The sequence below is a fragment of the Podarcis liolepis genome, assembly GCF_965112155.1.
Source record: "Podarcis liolepis genome assembly, chromosome: 3".
In the NCBI taxonomy this organism is placed as follows: Eukaryota; Metazoa; Chordata; class Lepidosauria; order Squamata; family Lacertidae; genus Podarcis; species Podarcis liolepis.
The window spans coordinates 105,215,876-105,234,442 of record NC_139557.1 but is presented as its reverse complement, the minus strand read 5'-3'; the positions used below and the strand labels follow the sequence as shown (position 1 = coordinate 105,234,442).

Below are 18,567 nucleotides of genomic sequence, written 5' to 3'. Positions count from 1 at the left end.
ATTTATATTCTTTTTTTAAAAAAAGCTACGACTTCTCGTTTCTTGTCGATCCTTGTTTGTTTCTCGTCGAGTGGGGACGACTGACAGCATCGTGGCGGTGTGGGGAAGGAAAAGGGATAGACAGCCGCAGCGACGGTTGGTAACGGCTGCTTGAGGGCGTGGAGCCGGATCTCGTTTCGCCCCGCGCCGCGGCTTCTCTATGGTGATTTGGAAACGGGGGGGAAAGGAAGGGAGATGGGGCGGGTTAGGAGCGCGGAGGGATCCGGGAGAGCGGTGAGGTGGTTTATGAGGCGCTGCCGGCAGGCGCGCTGTGCCCAGTCTGAGGAGAGCTGCCGAGCAGTTAAGGTAGCAGGAGCGGAGGAGACGACTGACAGCGCGCCACTCCCGCCTACCGCGCTTAGCGAAGCTGCCTTCGTCTTCAGCGTTAGCTGCTGCCAAGCCCGGGCCAAGCCACCATGGTTAGCAAACGGGCGAGCGGGGAGAGGCGGTTTGCGTTTTAACTCGGATCGATGGTTGGGCCGCGCGCAATCGGCGCCTTTTTAACCTGAGGCTGGTGTGAGGCGAGGTGGGGTGGGGGAGAGAGGACATCCGCCTCCCGGGGGGCTGTGGGGAGGCGCGGGGGAGGTGGTTCGTCCCCCCCCCCCCGCTTGTGTGTTTTATCTCAACGTTCCTCGGCTGGATTCAAAATTCAAACCACCGGCGACAGTTGTTTTCGGCGCCATGCTGCTTTTTTCTCCCTCGCGTTCTGGACGAGAGAGAAATACGCATATGCACAACCTACATAGTCGGCGGCAGTTTTCTGCCTAGTCGAGGGATTTTTGTTTAGGGGAAGAGCGGCTGAGAAGGCAGGCGCAGGCGGCAGTTGGCTGCAGGGGCGCGCGCGCGCGTTTATGTGGGGCGGGGTGGGTGCAACAGCGTCGTTATAGCAACCGAGATGTCACCGCCGCCCCTTCCTTGGCAGCCCTCGGCTTGGGGGTGGGGAGGCAGCTGCTGGAATCCAGAACCGCGATCGCTGATCGCTCTCTCTCTCTCCCCCACCCCCTAAACAAAAAATTAAGGCTTGAAGGCGTATTTGGGGAGAAATTCGGTGCATGCGGAACGGCGTGTTGTCGGGGAGGGGGCGGCTGCGAGAGGGAGAAGTTGCGGGGTGCTGCTGCTGCTTGATGCATTGCAAGATCGCACCTGGAGGAATGGGGGATGCAGGGGGTATCCACAACGGCAGCGCGAGGTCGCCAGCTTTGCGCGTCCTCAAGGGTAAGGGGGGAAAGGGAGAGCTGTAAGAGCAGATCGACCTTCGCATGAGAAAATGCAATCTGCAAAAGCCCAGAGGCTTGGAGTTTCATGATGTTTGTGCAAGGAACGGGGCGGGGAGGGTAGAATGAAGCAGACGGTGCATGGGCTCCCCCACCCCTGTGCTGTTAGCTAAAGAGTGCGGTCCCGGTAACCCCTGAGATAATATAAACCGTTCGCTGTTCTTGTGTATCCTTTTAAAAAGTAAAGGGTTTTTTTCTGTTGATGCCTACTGTCGAGCTGTCACGTTATTAAGTAAAACTTGGCAGGGTTATACCGAGTTGTCATGCACTGGAATAAAGGCACTTATTTGGAAGGAGACTTGAGGCAATCAATCTGAGGGTCTGCTTGAACTATCTAGCAGCATAATGCAGAGGCTGTTGCTGCAAGTTTTCCCTCTAGGCGTAAACCCTTGTGAAGAGAGAGCAGCTTCCTTGTCTAATGGCAACTGTGACTCCCGCTGGGAGCGCAGCAAGGATATGTAAAAGGAAAAAATCTTTTCATGCTAATTTTGCTGTAAGATCTTAAAGGCATTAGAAAGCTGGGCATGATTTGATACTCCTAGTCTTTTGCAAAGCAAGGGTGTGCTTTGTGAAGGAGATGGCTGCAGACCTCTGGCTTGGCAGTCATGGGTTTATTTTCACTTCCTATTGAAGGAATTGCTTAGATGAGCTCAGATAATACCTTTTCACTCAAGTGAAGTTGAATGATTTATTTTGACACTAAGGCTGTATGTGGATGTATTCATCAAGGGAAACTAGCTTTTCAGTGGCCATAAAAGTAGAGGTTCATATACCAAGTGATAATTTTAGATATTCAAAGCTATCAAGATTCCAGTTAGTGCTAGTATTCTGGGAACCTCATCTACAAGATGAGCATAATATATGAAAGTTGTTTTCTGTTACCCTGTGAGAGGCTTAATATTGACCATCTTCTAAATACTTTTCCATTCCTTAAATATATTGGGTGCTGTGTCTCGCAAACATAGTGACCTACCTGAGAGAAATTGTGCATTGCTTTAGATTTGGAGAGTAGATGTAAACCATTTTGTAAGCGTTCTGCAACATGTTTAATTTGGGTATATCAGCCTTAGCAGCTGTCTCTTAAGCAGCCAACCCTGGATAATTATGAAGTTGTGCCTGGAATATGAATATACTGAAGGCTGGAAAAATCCAAGATGCCAGATCACAAACACTCCAAAATAAAAAAAAAGTTGACACCTAGGAATAAAAACACCTAAGAATATAAACTTACCATTGGCCAGCCACTTGAGAATCAGATACTGGCCTAGATGGAACACTGGCCTAATTCCACAGACCCTTTGCATTCTTTAAAGGCTTCTGTTTTGAGGCATTGGAAATTTTTTAGTGCCTACCTATGATACCTTGTTTCCCCAGGTACTGTTTGTTTCTCAAGCAGTGTATTGTGAGTAAATGGTCAAACTAGAATAAAAAATTAATGGAGAAAATGAAACACTTTGAAGATCTTATCCAAAACTCAGGCTTTCTTCCTGGCGTCCTCCTTTTTGGAGCTCCTATTGCATATATCTGTTGATAGCCATGCTGTTAGTATAGGTGTTGGGTTCAAAGCCTCCCAACAATAGAGCCCCTTCTCTATTGACAAATATTTTCTTCCACAGTATTCCAACCTGGAACCCCTTCACATAAGGATTACTGGTCACTATTTCCCCCTCTGTCCTCAATGGAGTTGCCTTAAAGCATCCCCCCCCCCATCTACACAGAAATAGCCCTTGGTTCCTTTTTTCAAAGCTTGTCTGTAGCCTGTTGCTCACGACCTTCTACACTTTAAAAGTCTTTTGTTTTGGGGGGTGAAATTAGGGATGTCATGGAGAGAGATGGGTTTCACCAGGAGAGCTAGAAGCTATCATTATTAAATTTGTATACTGCCCTTCATCAGTAGAACAAAACAATAATCCCTCTCCCACAAACACATTTGAAAGGGTATAGGATGTTAGTCAAAAGCCTGGTTGAAGAGGAACATTTGCACCAGGTGCCTAAAAGTATATAATGAAAGGCTTCCCTGCAGAGAGAATTCCACATACAGATTCACTGCAGAAAAGGCCCATTCTTGTGCTGCCACCCTCCTAACCTCTCATTGAGGAGGCACAGGAAGAAGGGCCTCAGGATGGTTGCAGGGTCTGTGTAGATTCCATTGCAGCTGAGCCTGCACTGAAGCTCATTAGTATATGTTTCCTTGCAGCATAAGTTAAGATGCTTGTAGATGTGAATGGCAGGTAGTAGCGACACCTCAAAATTCCATTCATGCTATGATGTTTAGGTCAGATTGTTGTTTCCCTTGATAGAGCTACTACAGAGTATTATAACTGGTAATTTTTAATGAAAGTACATGGTCAGTTCAGTGTATTAGTAGTACTCTTCTGTGGTGATGACCTCTTGGATGTGGGCCCCTCATTAATCCTAGCTTGCATAAAGGGATCCACTTTCATCTTGCATAGGCCTACCTCATATTTGAACTTGCTCACTTTACCTTGGCATGATAGAGGAGTGCTAGTTTACACCAGCACGTCATGATACCTTCCATTAGTTTCTCTGTCGTAATCTGAATTTCTCACACAACTTCCCCATAATACCATGCTTTTTAGTCTTGGATTACTTCATCTTGTAAGAAATGTTTCCTCTTTCTTTGCCACAAGTATATACCTAGACTCTGACCAGATGTTTGGAAGTATTCTATAAATGCAACACATATGAGCTATGTGTGCAATTGGCATGCGCTCTTTCTAGGAAATATATGAATTGCAAAACTAGAAATTTCACCTCAAAGTCAATTTATTTATACCGGTTCTTCCTCCCACTCCAGTAATTGAAATCGATCCACCTTGCTTCATGGAGCAGGTCTAGCTCCGAAACAGGTGAACAGGGTCCTTGATCATATGCAGAATGTACAGCTTGCACCAGTGACTCACCGTAGTCTATTCAATTTACTGAAGCAAATCTTCTTGCCATACAAAGTTGCCATACACTTCAAATGTTGCACAATGCAGCTCTTTGGCAAATAAGGGATATAGTATATGACTGAAATACCTCTCATCCCCCAAGCCCTGCTCATGTAAGATTGTGGGTAAGGATGAAATACCTGATCCACCTCTCTCCACCCCACCTGACATACATTTATTCAGAAATACACTTGATTCCTGTGAACCAGATGAAACACACTCCATTTGTAATCAGGATCCAATAAGTGAGTTAACAAATCAATTTGAGGGTGGGGAAAATGGCCAAAACAGGAGCTTGCCTTTGATTCTGGGCTACTCAGTCTTGCTGTTTTCACTGTCTCAGTGAATCGGTTTCCTGAGGGGAAATGAGCAGCAAGTTCACAAGACTCCTGCTAAATGTTTTTTTTAGCCATAGTATTAATGGTAACCAAGAGTGGTGCTTTTTGCAGGCTTCACTTCATGCATAGCTACCCCAGCATCCTCTACTTCCATTCAGTAAGTTTAGCTATATGTGTATGGCCATTTAGACAGTATATAAAAATAGATGGTGTTAAACTCATAAAGTAGAAGGGTGTGAAGCAAACTGAAAAAGCCCTTTCTGCGTATATTTCTTTTGCCTCTTCCACCACACACACTCTTACCTAACTTGAGGCCACAGGGAGAGTTAGGATCTTGGTTTATAAAACTAAAGACTTACTTTGTTGAAATACATACTGAGGTGCACCTTAGGTCTGGTATCTTTAAATGGAATGCAGTCCACTATAGGATTATGAAGTGCAGGCCTGTGTAGCTTGTGATTTGAAAGCCATCTAGAAGAAAGCTTACCAGCAACATACAATGATGCACCAAGGCTTCAAATATATTTGTGCCAGAACAATTAAGTCCCATCCTTCAGTATCTTGTCACCTTTCTCTTTAGTAACTAAGCTGTAGGAAGCTTGAGTATGGGGAAGGCAGTTCGTGTCATTCCACTTTGGTTCATATGTATGTACAAGGAACTCCCTATTTGCGCGGTGGTTGCGTCCTAGGCATTTGCACGTGTCAGCGGAGCACGCATCTCCCCACCCTTTTTCAAGTCGAAAATGACCTATGTGTCCGTCAGTTAAACATGCACAAAATGGTCACTGCCTGTAATTGGAAATTTATTGTATATCTAGTTGGAGATTGGGGGGGCTTGCAACTTAACCTGAAAATAATTGAATCTGGGACTATAAAAGCGAAGATTACTTGAAAATGTGACAGATTTGAACATTAATTTCTGTTGTATCCAGAGAACAGTTCAGGTGGCCTGCTGGTGAAGGAGGTTGCTACTGCTCGGCTTAATATGGTCAGTTAAAATTGGTTGAATGGTTCTGTGGTAGATTGGACTATGGTTCTGTGGCAGACTGGGCTAAAAATTAGTGTTCTGGACCTTTGGGTTTCCAGGTGCTACATTGGGCTACCATCATTCCTAATATTGGCTAAACTGACTGGGGATAATGAGGGTTGTAATCCAACACCATTTGGTGACCCGAGATTGAAGGGCACTGTGCTACATGATGCAAACTGAAATGCTTTCGTATTATGACTAATCTGATGTAATATAACTTGGCTTCAGGTGGGGGGTTTAAAATAAGACAATATAACCAACCTCTCATTTTGGTTCCAATAAAGAGGATATAGATAGTTTTTTCCAAGGGAGGTGTGGCATTGGTAACCTCTCCTAAATTTTGGGATCCTTTGGAAAATAGGTAATGAAATCATACTTTTGAAAATGTTAACTTGATTTTATTGATTTCAATATTCTTAACATTTCATTGTATGATACTATTAATAAGTAATATTAATACTATTGGGTGAATATGCTACTTAACACTTTATACTTGCATGCAGTTTTCACTAGGCTTTTTTAAAATTGAAGACAGATTTGTACGTATAGGGGTTTTTGTATTGTGGAGAATAGCCTTGTCATCTTACATAATATAAATTAATGCTATATTTAAAATCTGAAATACAATTGTAAGATACTGCTGACTGCAACTTGAGATTTTTTGGTGTTTATGAAACTTACGAATGCTAAGAGACTTAGTAGAATTTAAAACATTTTTCATATATCTGTTTCTTGGAAGAATTACAGTTCACTTTTGACAACAACAAACATTTCTCATTTATAGTAACTTTCCATGATGCACATCTAAGATGTGTTTTTTCTATAAAACCATTATTACTCTTAATGTTGAAAATTAAGTTTGCATTGAGGAAAATCTATATTTGCACCTGAAAGAAGCAGGATGTGGTTAAGATGTTTAAAATCCTGCTCGCATTTTGCTGTGGTTTCTGTGAACATATTGGACTTGAACCACATGGGAACTTTTGATGCAACCTGTAACATACAAGTATAGCTCAGTTTATGCTGCAGGAAGCCCCATTGGGGTTCTTGACATAACCCAGTAACATTACTTTTCCCCAAGAAGTGTATATTTTAAAGCATGATACCTATTGTGCATTATTCCCTACAATAAGTGTTGCACAACCAGTCTGCTTTCCAGTCCAAAGAACATAAATTCCCATTCAGTTTAAATTTGGTCAACAGGATTGCAAGTTAAGGTGAGGCTCTCCATAGAAATTGGCATATGTGCCCTACTCAAAGTCATGAGCTTGCTCAAGCTGAATATATGGCAGGTTCTTCGTAATATCTGAAAGGATTATTCTATGCCTCAGATGAATATTGTTCCAGAGCTTCAGGGCAATTGAAAACTGCTCTTAGTGCCAGGGAACACATAGTACTGTTGATGTACAGTCTCTATAGTGTTATGACAAGTAATTGGCTAGGCCTCTAGTTCCAGTCATATCAAATGAATCCTTGATGCACAATTTAGTTTAAATAGTTTTCTGGTTAAGTGACATGTCATCACATTTGTGAAATTTACTGGGTACAATATTGGATATCAATCTTTAGTTCTCCATTGTTACGATTCACTTTGATCATGCCCAACACAAAGCCGCTTCAGCACTGTGCTGTCTGTTTGTTTTGCATCATTTAATTTGAGGTAGAATATCGCTTGAGCAAACTGCCATCTGGCTTAGTTTCTCTGCTGCACCCAAGCAGTTGGCTGCTACGTAAGGGCAAGGGATGAGAGCTCAACCTGTCCCAGCTGTCAGCCAGAAAATCATCTGATGCAGATAACTCCTCTTCCCTTCATAAAAACTGCAGCTGTATGAGAAGGGCATGCAGGATCACCCCCACCCCCATCAGTTTGCAGTGGACCAAGGGCTACTGGGATATTAGACCCATTCTTTATTGAAAGGCAGTGCCCAGATTGAACCCAAGTAGACTTAATGTCCATTCAGAATTTTTTTCTGATTCTGGCATTCCCAAAATGATTCCTTGCCAAGCTTTATGTGGAAATAGCGGTGTTTTTAGGAGCAGGCAAATCTGTAAGTAGGATGTCAATTTTCAAGGTACTAATTTAATTTCCCTTTATCTTTATAGGCTGATCAACTGACAGAAGAGCAGATTGCAGGTGAGATTCTAAATATACACTACTTGTGATCATGGTGATATAAAACTTGCGTAGTTTTCAGTTGATGTGCAACTTTGTAGTTATAAGTAGCTGTGATGCTATAAGTAGTATTGTAGAACTAATAATTAGAAGATAAACATTTCTTGTGTCACACAGCCTTATTTTTATCAGTACCCCTAATTTTATTATATAACTAAGAACTAACTACACATGACTTCCTGACATTCATAACTCACAGGATAGAACTGTTGCATTGCCTATAATACTTGCTTTTCTTGCTGTAACAAATTGGCATGTGTGCACTTCTGTACTACAAGCAGCATACACATTTACAAGCTTTCTCTCCTTGTGCAGCAAGTTACACAATCTGGATTCATACTGACTCCCCACTCCTTTGTTGCTATTAACCAAATAAGATAAAGAAATTAAGATACTAGTATTTTTGGTTTGGGGGATTGATTCTGTGTATGTGATTATTTAGATTTTTGTACCTCAGATCATTAATATTTGTCGAGTGGTAAAACTTTGCTTAATTCAAGCCCAAGTTTAATGATCAACTTCACTTTTAATTTTTTTAAAGATGCTGCCACAACCCAGGTAGTTGAATAATGTAGTTATTCACGTGTATCCAGTGCAGTTAGGTTTAATAGTCTCTTAACATGTATGATGCCAGTTGTTTAATAGTTTGTGACCACACCAAACTGTGGAAATCAGCAAACAGTTGCATGGTAGCATCAAAAGAAATTGCGTGCATGTGTAGAAAAAACACTTCTTTGTAGCTGGTCAGAATAAACATTGGTTTTGTACAGTTTCCATTGAACACAAGCACTTAAATAATATTGGTGTAGCTAACACCTGCTGGTTAGTGAATCAAATCAACTGCTACACCATTTGTAGCCTTCAATTGATAGCGTTGAGTGATATGGTGATTTTATGTTTATCAAGTAGCTCATTTTAAAAGTTCTCAAATCAGGTATAATTTATATTCATTAATACTTTTAAAGCATAGCTAACACTATGCTGGTGGAAGGATATTCCCAAAATTCAGGGCCTGCATTTATGTGGGACAAGATGGGTAAGCTGCTTTCCATGGTCCAATGCATGTCAGGTCTCTAGAAAAGTGTCTAATGGCAAATGTTGTGATACTTTGCACTGATAATAGAAGGGGTGAACATTCTATGCTACTACTGTTAAGGTGTGTATGAAAGTAGTGTTATTGTTGCATAGATTCCTGTATACAATGGGGGAAATTGGGCATTTAAGTTTTGGGAATGAGATGCCCTTTATTTAAAGCTGCCCTCTGAATATTTGAATATTACCAAGTGTATAAAACTCAGTTGTCTACTAACCTTGTTCTAAAGTGATCAACAATAAAAAGCAATAAAAATAAAGCGGCAGTTTAAAAAATGTTCTGTGGCTATTGAATATAGAGCAAGTTGCTGATGTAATCTTAAAATCTTAGGAAAACATTTTTCATTTATTGGGATTTTAGTAACTTCCCTAAGTGGTTTTAATACAGTAGACAGAAAGCTTAATCCAGGGCATGTACTAGGTACTCCATACTCGAAAGGTATTTCCTCACCTTCCCTGAGGAATCTACTAGGCCAGCCACTGGATAGAACTAAAACGCTTGAGTTAACCAGCCCTTAAAAAATTATTTGCCATTTCTTTGATTCCTGATGTGTAGAGCATTGATTATAAATGGTATATAGTGTGATTCTGCAAGATGGGAGTAAGGGCTAGTTATGAATAGTAAGTGCCTTTGTAATGGGCAAGTTTTATCCTTCCTTTCCCATCCTTACATTTAAAAAGTATGCTGACAGTTGTAGACACAGCTTGCTGTATTGGGTTGAATGGACAGCACTTATTCATGCGGTTTGCCACCCATTCTGCACATAGAAAATATACATTTTTTTCACATGTTCTAGGCTGAGCGATACTCATATTGAGCCTTAAGAAGTGGTAAGTGTTCAGAAGCTAGATAAAGAGCACCATGCAAGTGTTGGTGTATTTTGTCAAAAGTTGCACAGCTGAACCCTAGTGGGAACCACATCAAGATGTGTCAGGATACTAAACCAGTGGAACACGTTTTTGCATAAAACATGGGATAAATGTGTCCACTGTCGGCATATTGATAGAAGGTATACAGTATCATAAAGGAAAATAAAGTAGAGCCAGTGTGGCGTAATGATTAGAGCATTGGGCTAGGACCTGGGAGAGCAGGGTTTGAATCCACTCAGCTGTGAAGCTCCCTAGGTGACCTGGGGCCAGTCACCATCTCTTAGCCTAACCTACCTCACAAGGCTGTTGTGAGGATGAAATGAGGAGCAGGGGAACCATGTACACCACCTTGATCCTTGAAAGATAAAGGTGGTATATAAATGTAGTAAATAAAATAAAGTTTCTTATTAAAGAATAGAATAGTGTGGTATAGGGAAAGTTCTGAGGGATTCATATTATATTCCACATTTCTGATATTTAACTTGTGCTTCAGTGAATAACAGTGGTGTTTGTGAACATGAGATTAAAGAGGTGCATAAGTGGCAGAGAGAAAGCAAATGGAGTATTTAAACATGCACCTCATCTTTTGATACCTAGGTGCCCAAGGTAGCCAGCAGTAGTAAAATATAAAATATAAAAATCCATATTAAAAATACAAATAAAAAAACCAGAGTGGTTTACACAGTAGAAAAACAAATATTAGCAGGTCAAAAGCCTGTATAAACAAAAAGGTCTTCATTTATTGACAAGGTCTGTAGGGTTAGGTGGACTACAGTGTGGACAAGTGCCTATGAGTAGAATCCAGAGCCTGGACGCTGCTACCATAAAGGCCCTTTCTCATGTCTGTGCTGAACATGCCTTAATTATTGGCTGGACATAGAGATCCTTAAAGGTGTTAAAACTTGGGCAGTCTCACGTAGAAGGTGGTCCTTCAGATAAACCTGGCCCTAAGAAGTCATACTTTAAGAAAACATAATCAGCAATTTGAATTGTGTCCAGAAGCACATCAACAGCTGCTATGCATATAATAAGTTTCTAGCAGAGTAGCTGTGTTAGTCTCCTACAGCAAAAACAACAGTCTTTCGAGGTGCCACATGACTGTTTTTTTGTTTTGCAAGAACCTTAAACTTAAAAAAAAGATTAAGGTTAAAAGTGAATCTTTTGGCTACAGGCTAGGTTTAAACATGGCTTCCAAATTCCAGGAAGTAACAGGAGGCATGCATTAGATTTGCTTTTTACAACAGCCTTAGGATAGAGGCTACGGCAGTGCAAACCTATGTTATCCTAGCTATCGACTCTTAAGTAGTCACCACTCAGAAGTATGAATTGTATGTGGCATATTCCTTCTTTGCTACATTTCTCCAAGTCCTAAACTAAACCAAGGCAGAACCCAGTGAAATATTTTCCTGGACTCTTACAACATCATGGTGTGGGAGGTAGAGGGATTTATATTTTCCTGTGGTGGGGGAGGGGAGCTCCCTAATGTAGAAATCCATAACAGGGATTCAAGTCTAACATTATGTTTAAATCTTTCTCTGTGTGTGTTTACAGGGTTCGTAAAATGACATTTATACATGCATCTACCAAAGTTGTTTAATACAGGGGGGAAATGCTACTTGATTCTGCTGAATGTGTAAACTGGTCTTAACCTTAACATATTTGGCTTTTTCCTGGTTAACTGAAAGAAACAAATATCCCTAATGTAAAACTAAAAAGATACTTTAACTACTGAGAGGAGGGTTTTTTTTGCCATAAAGCTTTGGATAAACTGTTGAAACAAATAAAACAGTAATGAGTGTAGTAGTCTGAACTGATCTTTCAGTTCAAGCTTGAAACCTGCTTAAATGCTGTCTGAAGGTCATGGAAAAACTGAGAAACATGGGATGATACTGCAGTATTTGGAGTCTCGCTGTAATTGGAGTCAATTTAAAGCAGGGAAGGGAAGCTTTTGGCCCTCCAGATGTTGTTGGACTGCAGTTCCCGCCATCTATGACCATGGAACATGACTGCTAGAGCTGATGTGAGTTGGGAATTCTAGAAACATCTGGAGGGCCACATACTCCTCTTCACTGTTCCTACTTTTAAAAAAAGTTCAAACCATTTACTGATCTTACCACACTAATCTGAATGCAGGAAGATTTTTCATTCTTGGTTGCCAGAACCCACAGTACAGTTTAGCAGTGGGGCATCTATCAAACTTCATTTTCTTCATTTTCTTAGTCAAATTTCCAAGACTGATCTGTTAGTTCCATAAATTTCAAACTGTTTAACAGGTGTGCCATGCCATGGTCATAGCAGTTTGTGATAAACTACTGTCAACACAGAGGTGAGCCAATCCAGGATTTTCCTATGGGCAGAAGGATAGGAAGGTGCTGCACATGGAAGGAGAGAATTAGTGAAATTCTTCCATCCATAGGAGCATCCACTTCAGAGTTCCATTCCACAATCCTATACAGTCATACCTTGGAAGTTGAACGGAATCTGTTCCGGAAGTCGGTTCGACTTCCGAAATGTAGGGAAACCAAAGCATGGCTGCAGGAAGCTCCTGCAGCCAATCGGAAGCTGTGCCGGACGTTTGGCTTTCGAAAACAGGAACACTCACTTTCAGGCTTTGATTGTTCGGGAGCCAACGTGTTTGAGATCCAAGGTACGACTGTATCTCATTCTATATATCCATTTTTCCATATATCTCCCCTTTGAGCAAATTAATACTGATATTCTATTCCTATCAAAACTTCTGCTCTTATCTCAACAAGATTATCAGCATCTATTCAGCTCTGTTCTTTAACTATCAAAGAGGTTAGTTATCCTGTTTTTCTCTGCAGCTGAGCATCTAACCTTACATGGTCACGTTCAATAGGGGATTGAACAGTCTGTGCTCTTAAAATTAAGGGTAGAATAAAATCTGTGAACATGCAGAGATAATGGAGAGCCTTTCAAAAGTATTCTTCAGTCCTGTCAGGATAAAAGGTGGGGTATAAATAAATTAATAATAAAAAATAAAGTGGCACAAATCCGATGTAATAAAAGACTCAAAAATATAGACTGCTGTTCATTACTAGAAAAGGACATGAATATTAGGGAATGTGAGAAACTTGGTAGAAAAGTGATAATTGGTAAAATAATAGATACCTCTGGTTCTATACATGGGCAAAGTAGCTAGCATGCTATATATACAGTGCACTGAAAACCTCCAGCAGAACAAATAGCTTCAAGGTGCTTCATAGGTAACAATCAATAAATGAAATAACAGTCAACTTTGGAAGCTTTTTGGCCTGGAAACCTGCTACTAGGGTCATATTATTGTTCCCATAACTACCTGAGGACAGTTATGGAGGAATAAAGGTACTCATATTGTAAATGTAATGTACTTGAATTGGTGGTAACCATTCAGGAAGTATTATGTAATTGTGGACCACTTCCTATGCTGTGACAGTGGAAAAAAGAAAACGGTACTCAGAATTACTAAGAAAGGCATTGAAAATAAACAGCCTATCATAATGTTAGTATATGCAACTATGATGCTACCATGTTTGGAATATACTGTATCTGGTCACTCCATGCAAATAAACCACAGGGAAAGATACAGAAAGGAACAAATGATGGATAAGGTATTAGAGAACCTTTTCTATGAGGAAATAATGGTTATGGCTTTTCAAGTACAAAAGAATTCAAACAGTTGACTTGACACGCTGTAAACTGGTTGAAAAATTGGCTGATCACTTGTGAAAATCATGGGCCTTTGGTCTGATCTAGCAGGGCTACTCTGCAATTACATTCTTGGCAAGACTTTGCCACTTGTATACAATGCAGGTCAGCTTGAAAAACAACCCTGGCTTCTGCTCTGCTCAAGGCAGGTTACATAAGAGAGTGTTCAGAAAATGTTAGATGCCTCAGATCTTGCTGAAACCATCTTAGTTTGGACCTGGATGTGCTTTAGTTTCTTTGGATTCATTCATTGTGCTTAATGCTTCTCAATTCCTGTGCAGTTTAAAAGAGTTTGTAGAAATATAAAGTTGTACAAGCATATATTTAATTTTAAGCTGTCTAATCTTTGTACCCTATAGAATTCAAGGAAGCCTTTTCGCTATTTGATAAGGATGGAGATGGTACTATAACGACAAAAGAACTGGGGACAGTGATGAGGTCACTTGGGCAGAATCCAACAGAAGCAGAGTTACAGGACATGATCAATGAAGTAGATGCTGATGGTAAGCTTCTTCTAAAATAGTTAAGTTGCTCCAAAACCAATGGCTTTCATTTAACAACCAAATTATCTTACAGGCAATGGCACAATTGACTTCCCTGAATTTTTGACAATGATGGCAAGAAAAATGAAGGATACAGACAGCGAGGAGGAAATTAGAGAAGCATTCCGTGTATTTGATAAGGTATTCAATTAATACACTCGGGAGGGGGAATATCTGAAACTGCAAATTCAGAGAATTTTCATATTCAGCACCAGATTTCTAGTTTCAGCTAAGTTAGCATTCACTCTCCATTTGGCTGGGTTGTTTATCTCAATCAATTAAACTTAGTGCTGAGAAACAGGTCAGATTCTTAATCTCCGGAAGCCCTGATATGAATTCATATGAATTTAGATGCAACTTGAGGTGTGCTGGTGAGGCCCTACTTAAAGTATCATCTTATTTGGTTAACAAATTGGTGTCTACAAAAAGCAGGACTTTGGGGTGGTAGCCTCAGAACTGTGGGGGCTGTTCAGGTGATTTATTTCATAACATTTATATACTGCTTGATTGTAAAAAAATATATCAAAGTGTCAGTTCTTTAAAACACTTCTTCATACTCTCTCCTATAAATGCTTTTAGGAGGTTGGTTCCTAACTGGTTCTGATACGTCTGCTGTTGATACATTTTATTGCTTAACCCATGTCATGAGCATTTTGAGAATTTGTTACTGTTTAAGATCTTACGTCCAGTTACTTTGTGACATTTCTGAAAAAGATCAAGCAACAGTTGGAAGTTGAAACTAAACCTCTCATGAGCTCTTGAACCTGTCATATATGCTCCCTGTGAGAACAGGCCTTTGCCCTGATCTAGTCAGCTGTTTTTATGTTCTTAACCCATTAACAAATTGGTGTATGTTCGCAGAACAATTTTTAGATATTCTTATTTCCTATTAAGTAGTTCTTGCTGAGGCAGATAAAGGAAGCCCTCAGATACTGTGACAACTCATAAAGAGTAGGCATTCATTCATATCGCTACTGCCCTGCAAAACCTAGGCTTGGCTATGTTGGAACTATTTCATAATAACACTCTTTACTCCAAACAAAATAAAAAAATTCCTTCCAGTAGCACCTTAGAGACCAACTAAGTTTGTTACTGGTATGAGCTTTCGTGTGCATGCACACTTCTTCAGATACCATTGAGTATCTTCAGAAGATACTCTGAAGATACTTCTTCAGATACTCTGTATTTGAAGAAGTGTGCATGCACACGAAAGCTCATACCAAGAACTAACTTAGTTGGTCTTTAAGGTGCTACTTTAAGGTGCTTAGTTGGTCTTTAAGGTGCTACTGGAAGGAATTTTTTTATTTTGACTATGGCAGACCAACACGGCTACCTATCTGTAATTCAGATACTCCGTTGTGGAAGTCTTGTGATGCAAACCAAGCAACAATCTAGCTAGTCAGCAACTGCATAATATGACTGGTTTCTGAAATTTAAATGATATGTTTCTTACAAAACAATAAAGGTATAAACAATTCCAGGGAGAATTTACGTAGTGGCAACACCATTCATAATTTAAGTGACCTGCATGTTGATTTTATACCCAAGGCAGTCCAAAATACAGATGGTGCTATAAATTTTAAGTAGCTCAAAATTTCTGGCCATGTTGTGCACCTCTAGGCAAGGGTGGGATTTGAAGGGAATAGTGGATTAAAAAATGGAAGTTATGCCTGATCAAGGCAGTTTCTGGCATTTATTTCCTGTTGCATAAGTACTAACTTGCACACAGCTGAATATAGCAAAGCTCAACAAACTACTTGTAAATGTTTTACAGGATGGTAATGGTTATATTAGTGCTGCAGAGCTTCGCCATGTGATGACAAATCTTGGAGAGAAATTAACAGATGAAGAAGTTGATGAGATGATTAGAGAAGCAGATATTGATGGGGATGGTCAAGTAAACTATGAAGGTAAAATTGATAACTGATTTTCTCATTGACTAATATAGCCCTCATTGACTAATATAGCTGCCTGAACTTACTGGCCAGAATACAAATAAGGTTTGTTTCCATGCACATGTTGGGATATTCCATACTTGCATTCTTTGCTGCTGCTGCTGCTGCTTCAGCATTTGCAGCAAAGCTAGTATAGTTCAATATGGTCTAACTACCATTCTGCCACAAACTTAAATATGCTTAATTAATAAATAATGAATAATAAACTTTGCATATTTCTGTACAGTAGGAAAGTGGTCTGTTCTCAGTGTAATGCAGACAGTGACTTTTTATCATAGTACATAGCTGTTAGGTTTGTTCAGAAGTGCCATTGTAGTTTAAGTTGATCACTTATGTAAAACTCACTAAACAGATATTGCCCTGGGCTTAGAACATGCAGTTGGGCTATTTTATTTAAGGCATTTATATGCCACCCTTCAAAGTACTTATTTCAGGGCAGTTTCATTTGCATTATAAAAGCAAAACAAAATAATTAAAATATCATGAACTTCTAATGTTTGAAATACAGCATTCTTCTAATACTTAAAATACTAGCCATTAAAATATCTGTAAGGATAAAAAAAAATGCCTTAATCTAGTCCCTAAAAGATAGACATACTGGGAGCCAGGTGACCTAGGAAACTAATATGGTGTGTCTAATATTTGAAATCTTCATGTAGATCCCTAGATGGATAGCTTTTCAGTTAGGTAGATAAGAAGTTTAAAAGAAGTTTTGAAAGAAAACTGAGAACTGTTTATTAATGCAAGGAGGGGAGCTACTAGTAGTCATAAGTTGTTATTTTAATTGTTGCTTTTAAATGTCTTCCAGTGTATTTTGATTATTTTTAACTAGCTTGTTTTTATTAATGTTGGAAGATGCCTTGAATCCCTGCTTGGGAAAAGGCAGGATATAAATCATTTTTTAAAAATCCTTATTGTCATTTAATATATATCTGAACTATATCTGCCTAAGTTATAGAGAGCTACCATTAACAGTATTTCTAATAAGTAGAAGCACTTAATGTAGCAAGTTGATTCTTAATACGAACATGTTGCAGAAATACTTGAATAAACATGACTGTCTCTTTTCTTCTACAGAGTTTGTACAAATGATGACAGCAAAGTGAAGACACTGTACAGAATGTGTTAAATTTCTTGTACAAATTGTTTATTTGCCTTTTTCTCTGTTTGTAACTTATCTGTAAAAGGTTTCCCCCTACTGTCAAGAGAATATGCATGTATAGTAACAAACTCATTCCTCCATGTTTTTCCCTTTATCTGTCATCCTGATATTTTGGGAAAATGATCAAAGTAACAAATGTTTGCATGTGGCTTACTCTGGATATTTAAGCCCTTCCACACTTCTAAAGCTAGATGATGTGTTGGTCAAATGAGGGAACATCTAGTAGGTTATGCCTGTTTTAAAATTAGTTCTTTTAGGAAAATTAGCATGTTGTTGAAATGTAGTCTTAACTCTGTGTGGACTATGGACAGTCAACAATATGGAACTTAAAAAGTTTGCACTATTGCAAAACGGGTGTATTATCCAGGTACTCGTACACTATTTTTTGTACTGCTGGTCCTGTACCAGAAGACCTTTTATTCTATGGTTACTATGCTTTTAAAACTTTTGTTCAGCCACTTATTTTCAAAAGAATCTGCTTATGGCACAACTTGCCTCAAATCCATTCCAAGTTGTATATTTGTTTTCCAATAAAAAATTACAATTAACCCATATTGTTCCTCTGTCTCTTTAAACATCTTGTATATCTCTTGTCATGTTAATTCTTGATACTTCAATAGGAACTGCAGATACAGACTTAGGAATGTCGGGGAGATGGCCCATTGGAGTTTCTGTGTTAGGTATTTGTTATCTGTAATGCCTCTATTAACACATGACATCATTGATCTATTCTGTACAGACACACTCAACTGTAAGGGACTGGTTTTGGGGTGTTGCTGGAGATGGTTCTAAGTTGGGAGCTGTGGCCATAGTAGTGTTTTCAATTATACCCACTACATTAATTTGATGACCTCTGACTGCATTACTGTAAAAAGCTGAAAAGCATTGTCCATAATGTTTGCTTAAAGAATAGATTGGAAGCTTCAGCCTCTGTAGAGTGCAGCAGATCATCTGCTAAGAGGTGTGGACAGATACTTGCATCATTTCTCAAAGCATAAGCACCGACTGCTGGTCTGTTTCTGGGCTCAATTCAAAGTGCTGGCACAAATGGCTTTGAGTATAACTATATCAATGAATGTTTCCTTTCATATGAGGCCTTCCTCCTCAGCATTTATTATCTTCCAATGAGGTTCTGCTTCAAATTATATCACAGGGACACCAGATTAGCCTTTATCAGAAGCATGGCTTTCTGTAGCATCCCCAATGCTATGAACTTTCTTCTTCTGCAGACAAATAAAAATCTTGTTTCCGACAGCCTTTGGTTTCTGTTTTGCCATGCCCTGGCAGTGTCTTATGTATGCTATTTATTTTCTGTGTGTTTTTCGTTCATACAGTCTGTACTTGGTAAAGCTGCCCTGAAGCTTGAATGCTAAAGTGGTCTAAAATATTTTTAGTTCAATCTTCCTCATTCCACTAGTAAATGGGTACAA

At 39.6% G+C, this 18,567-nt stretch overlaps 1 protein-coding gene and 1 long non-coding RNA gene across 2 annotated transcripts; both read left to right on the top strand.

Moving 5' to 3' along the window:
- The first annotated feature begins 251 nt into the window (after positions 1-251).
- On the top strand, positions 252-17,689 carry CALM2 (calmodulin 2). The gene is made up of 6 exons (XM_083496202.1): positions 252-458; positions 7,739-7,769; positions 13,838-13,981; positions 14,055-14,161; positions 15,795-15,930; positions 17,053-17,689. Exons 1-6 carry the CDS (start codon positions 456-458, stop codon positions 17,079-17,081), a joined length of 450 nt encoding a protein of 149 aa, XP_083352328.1. The 5' UTR covers positions 252-455; the 3' UTR covers positions 17,082-17,689.
- LOC310703708 lies at positions 7,776-12,809 on the top strand. The gene is made up of 2 exons (XR_014524327.1): positions 7,776-10,554; positions 11,038-12,809. It is a non-coding gene; the product is annotated as an uncharacterized lncRNA (long non-coding RNA).
- Positions 17,690-18,567: the final 878 nt, after the last annotated feature.

Excerpts from the sequence above, each read along its gene's own strand:
- CALM2 (XM_083496202.1), top strand. Across the intron at positions 14,162-15,794 it reads CATTCCGTGTATTTGATAAG|GATGGTAATGGTTATATTAG; the intron begins GTATTCAATTAA and ends AATGTTTTACAG. Across the intron at positions 15,931-17,052 it reads TGGTCAAGTAAACTATGAAG|AGTTTGTACAAATGATGACA; the intron begins GTAAAATTGATA and ends TTTCTTCTACAG.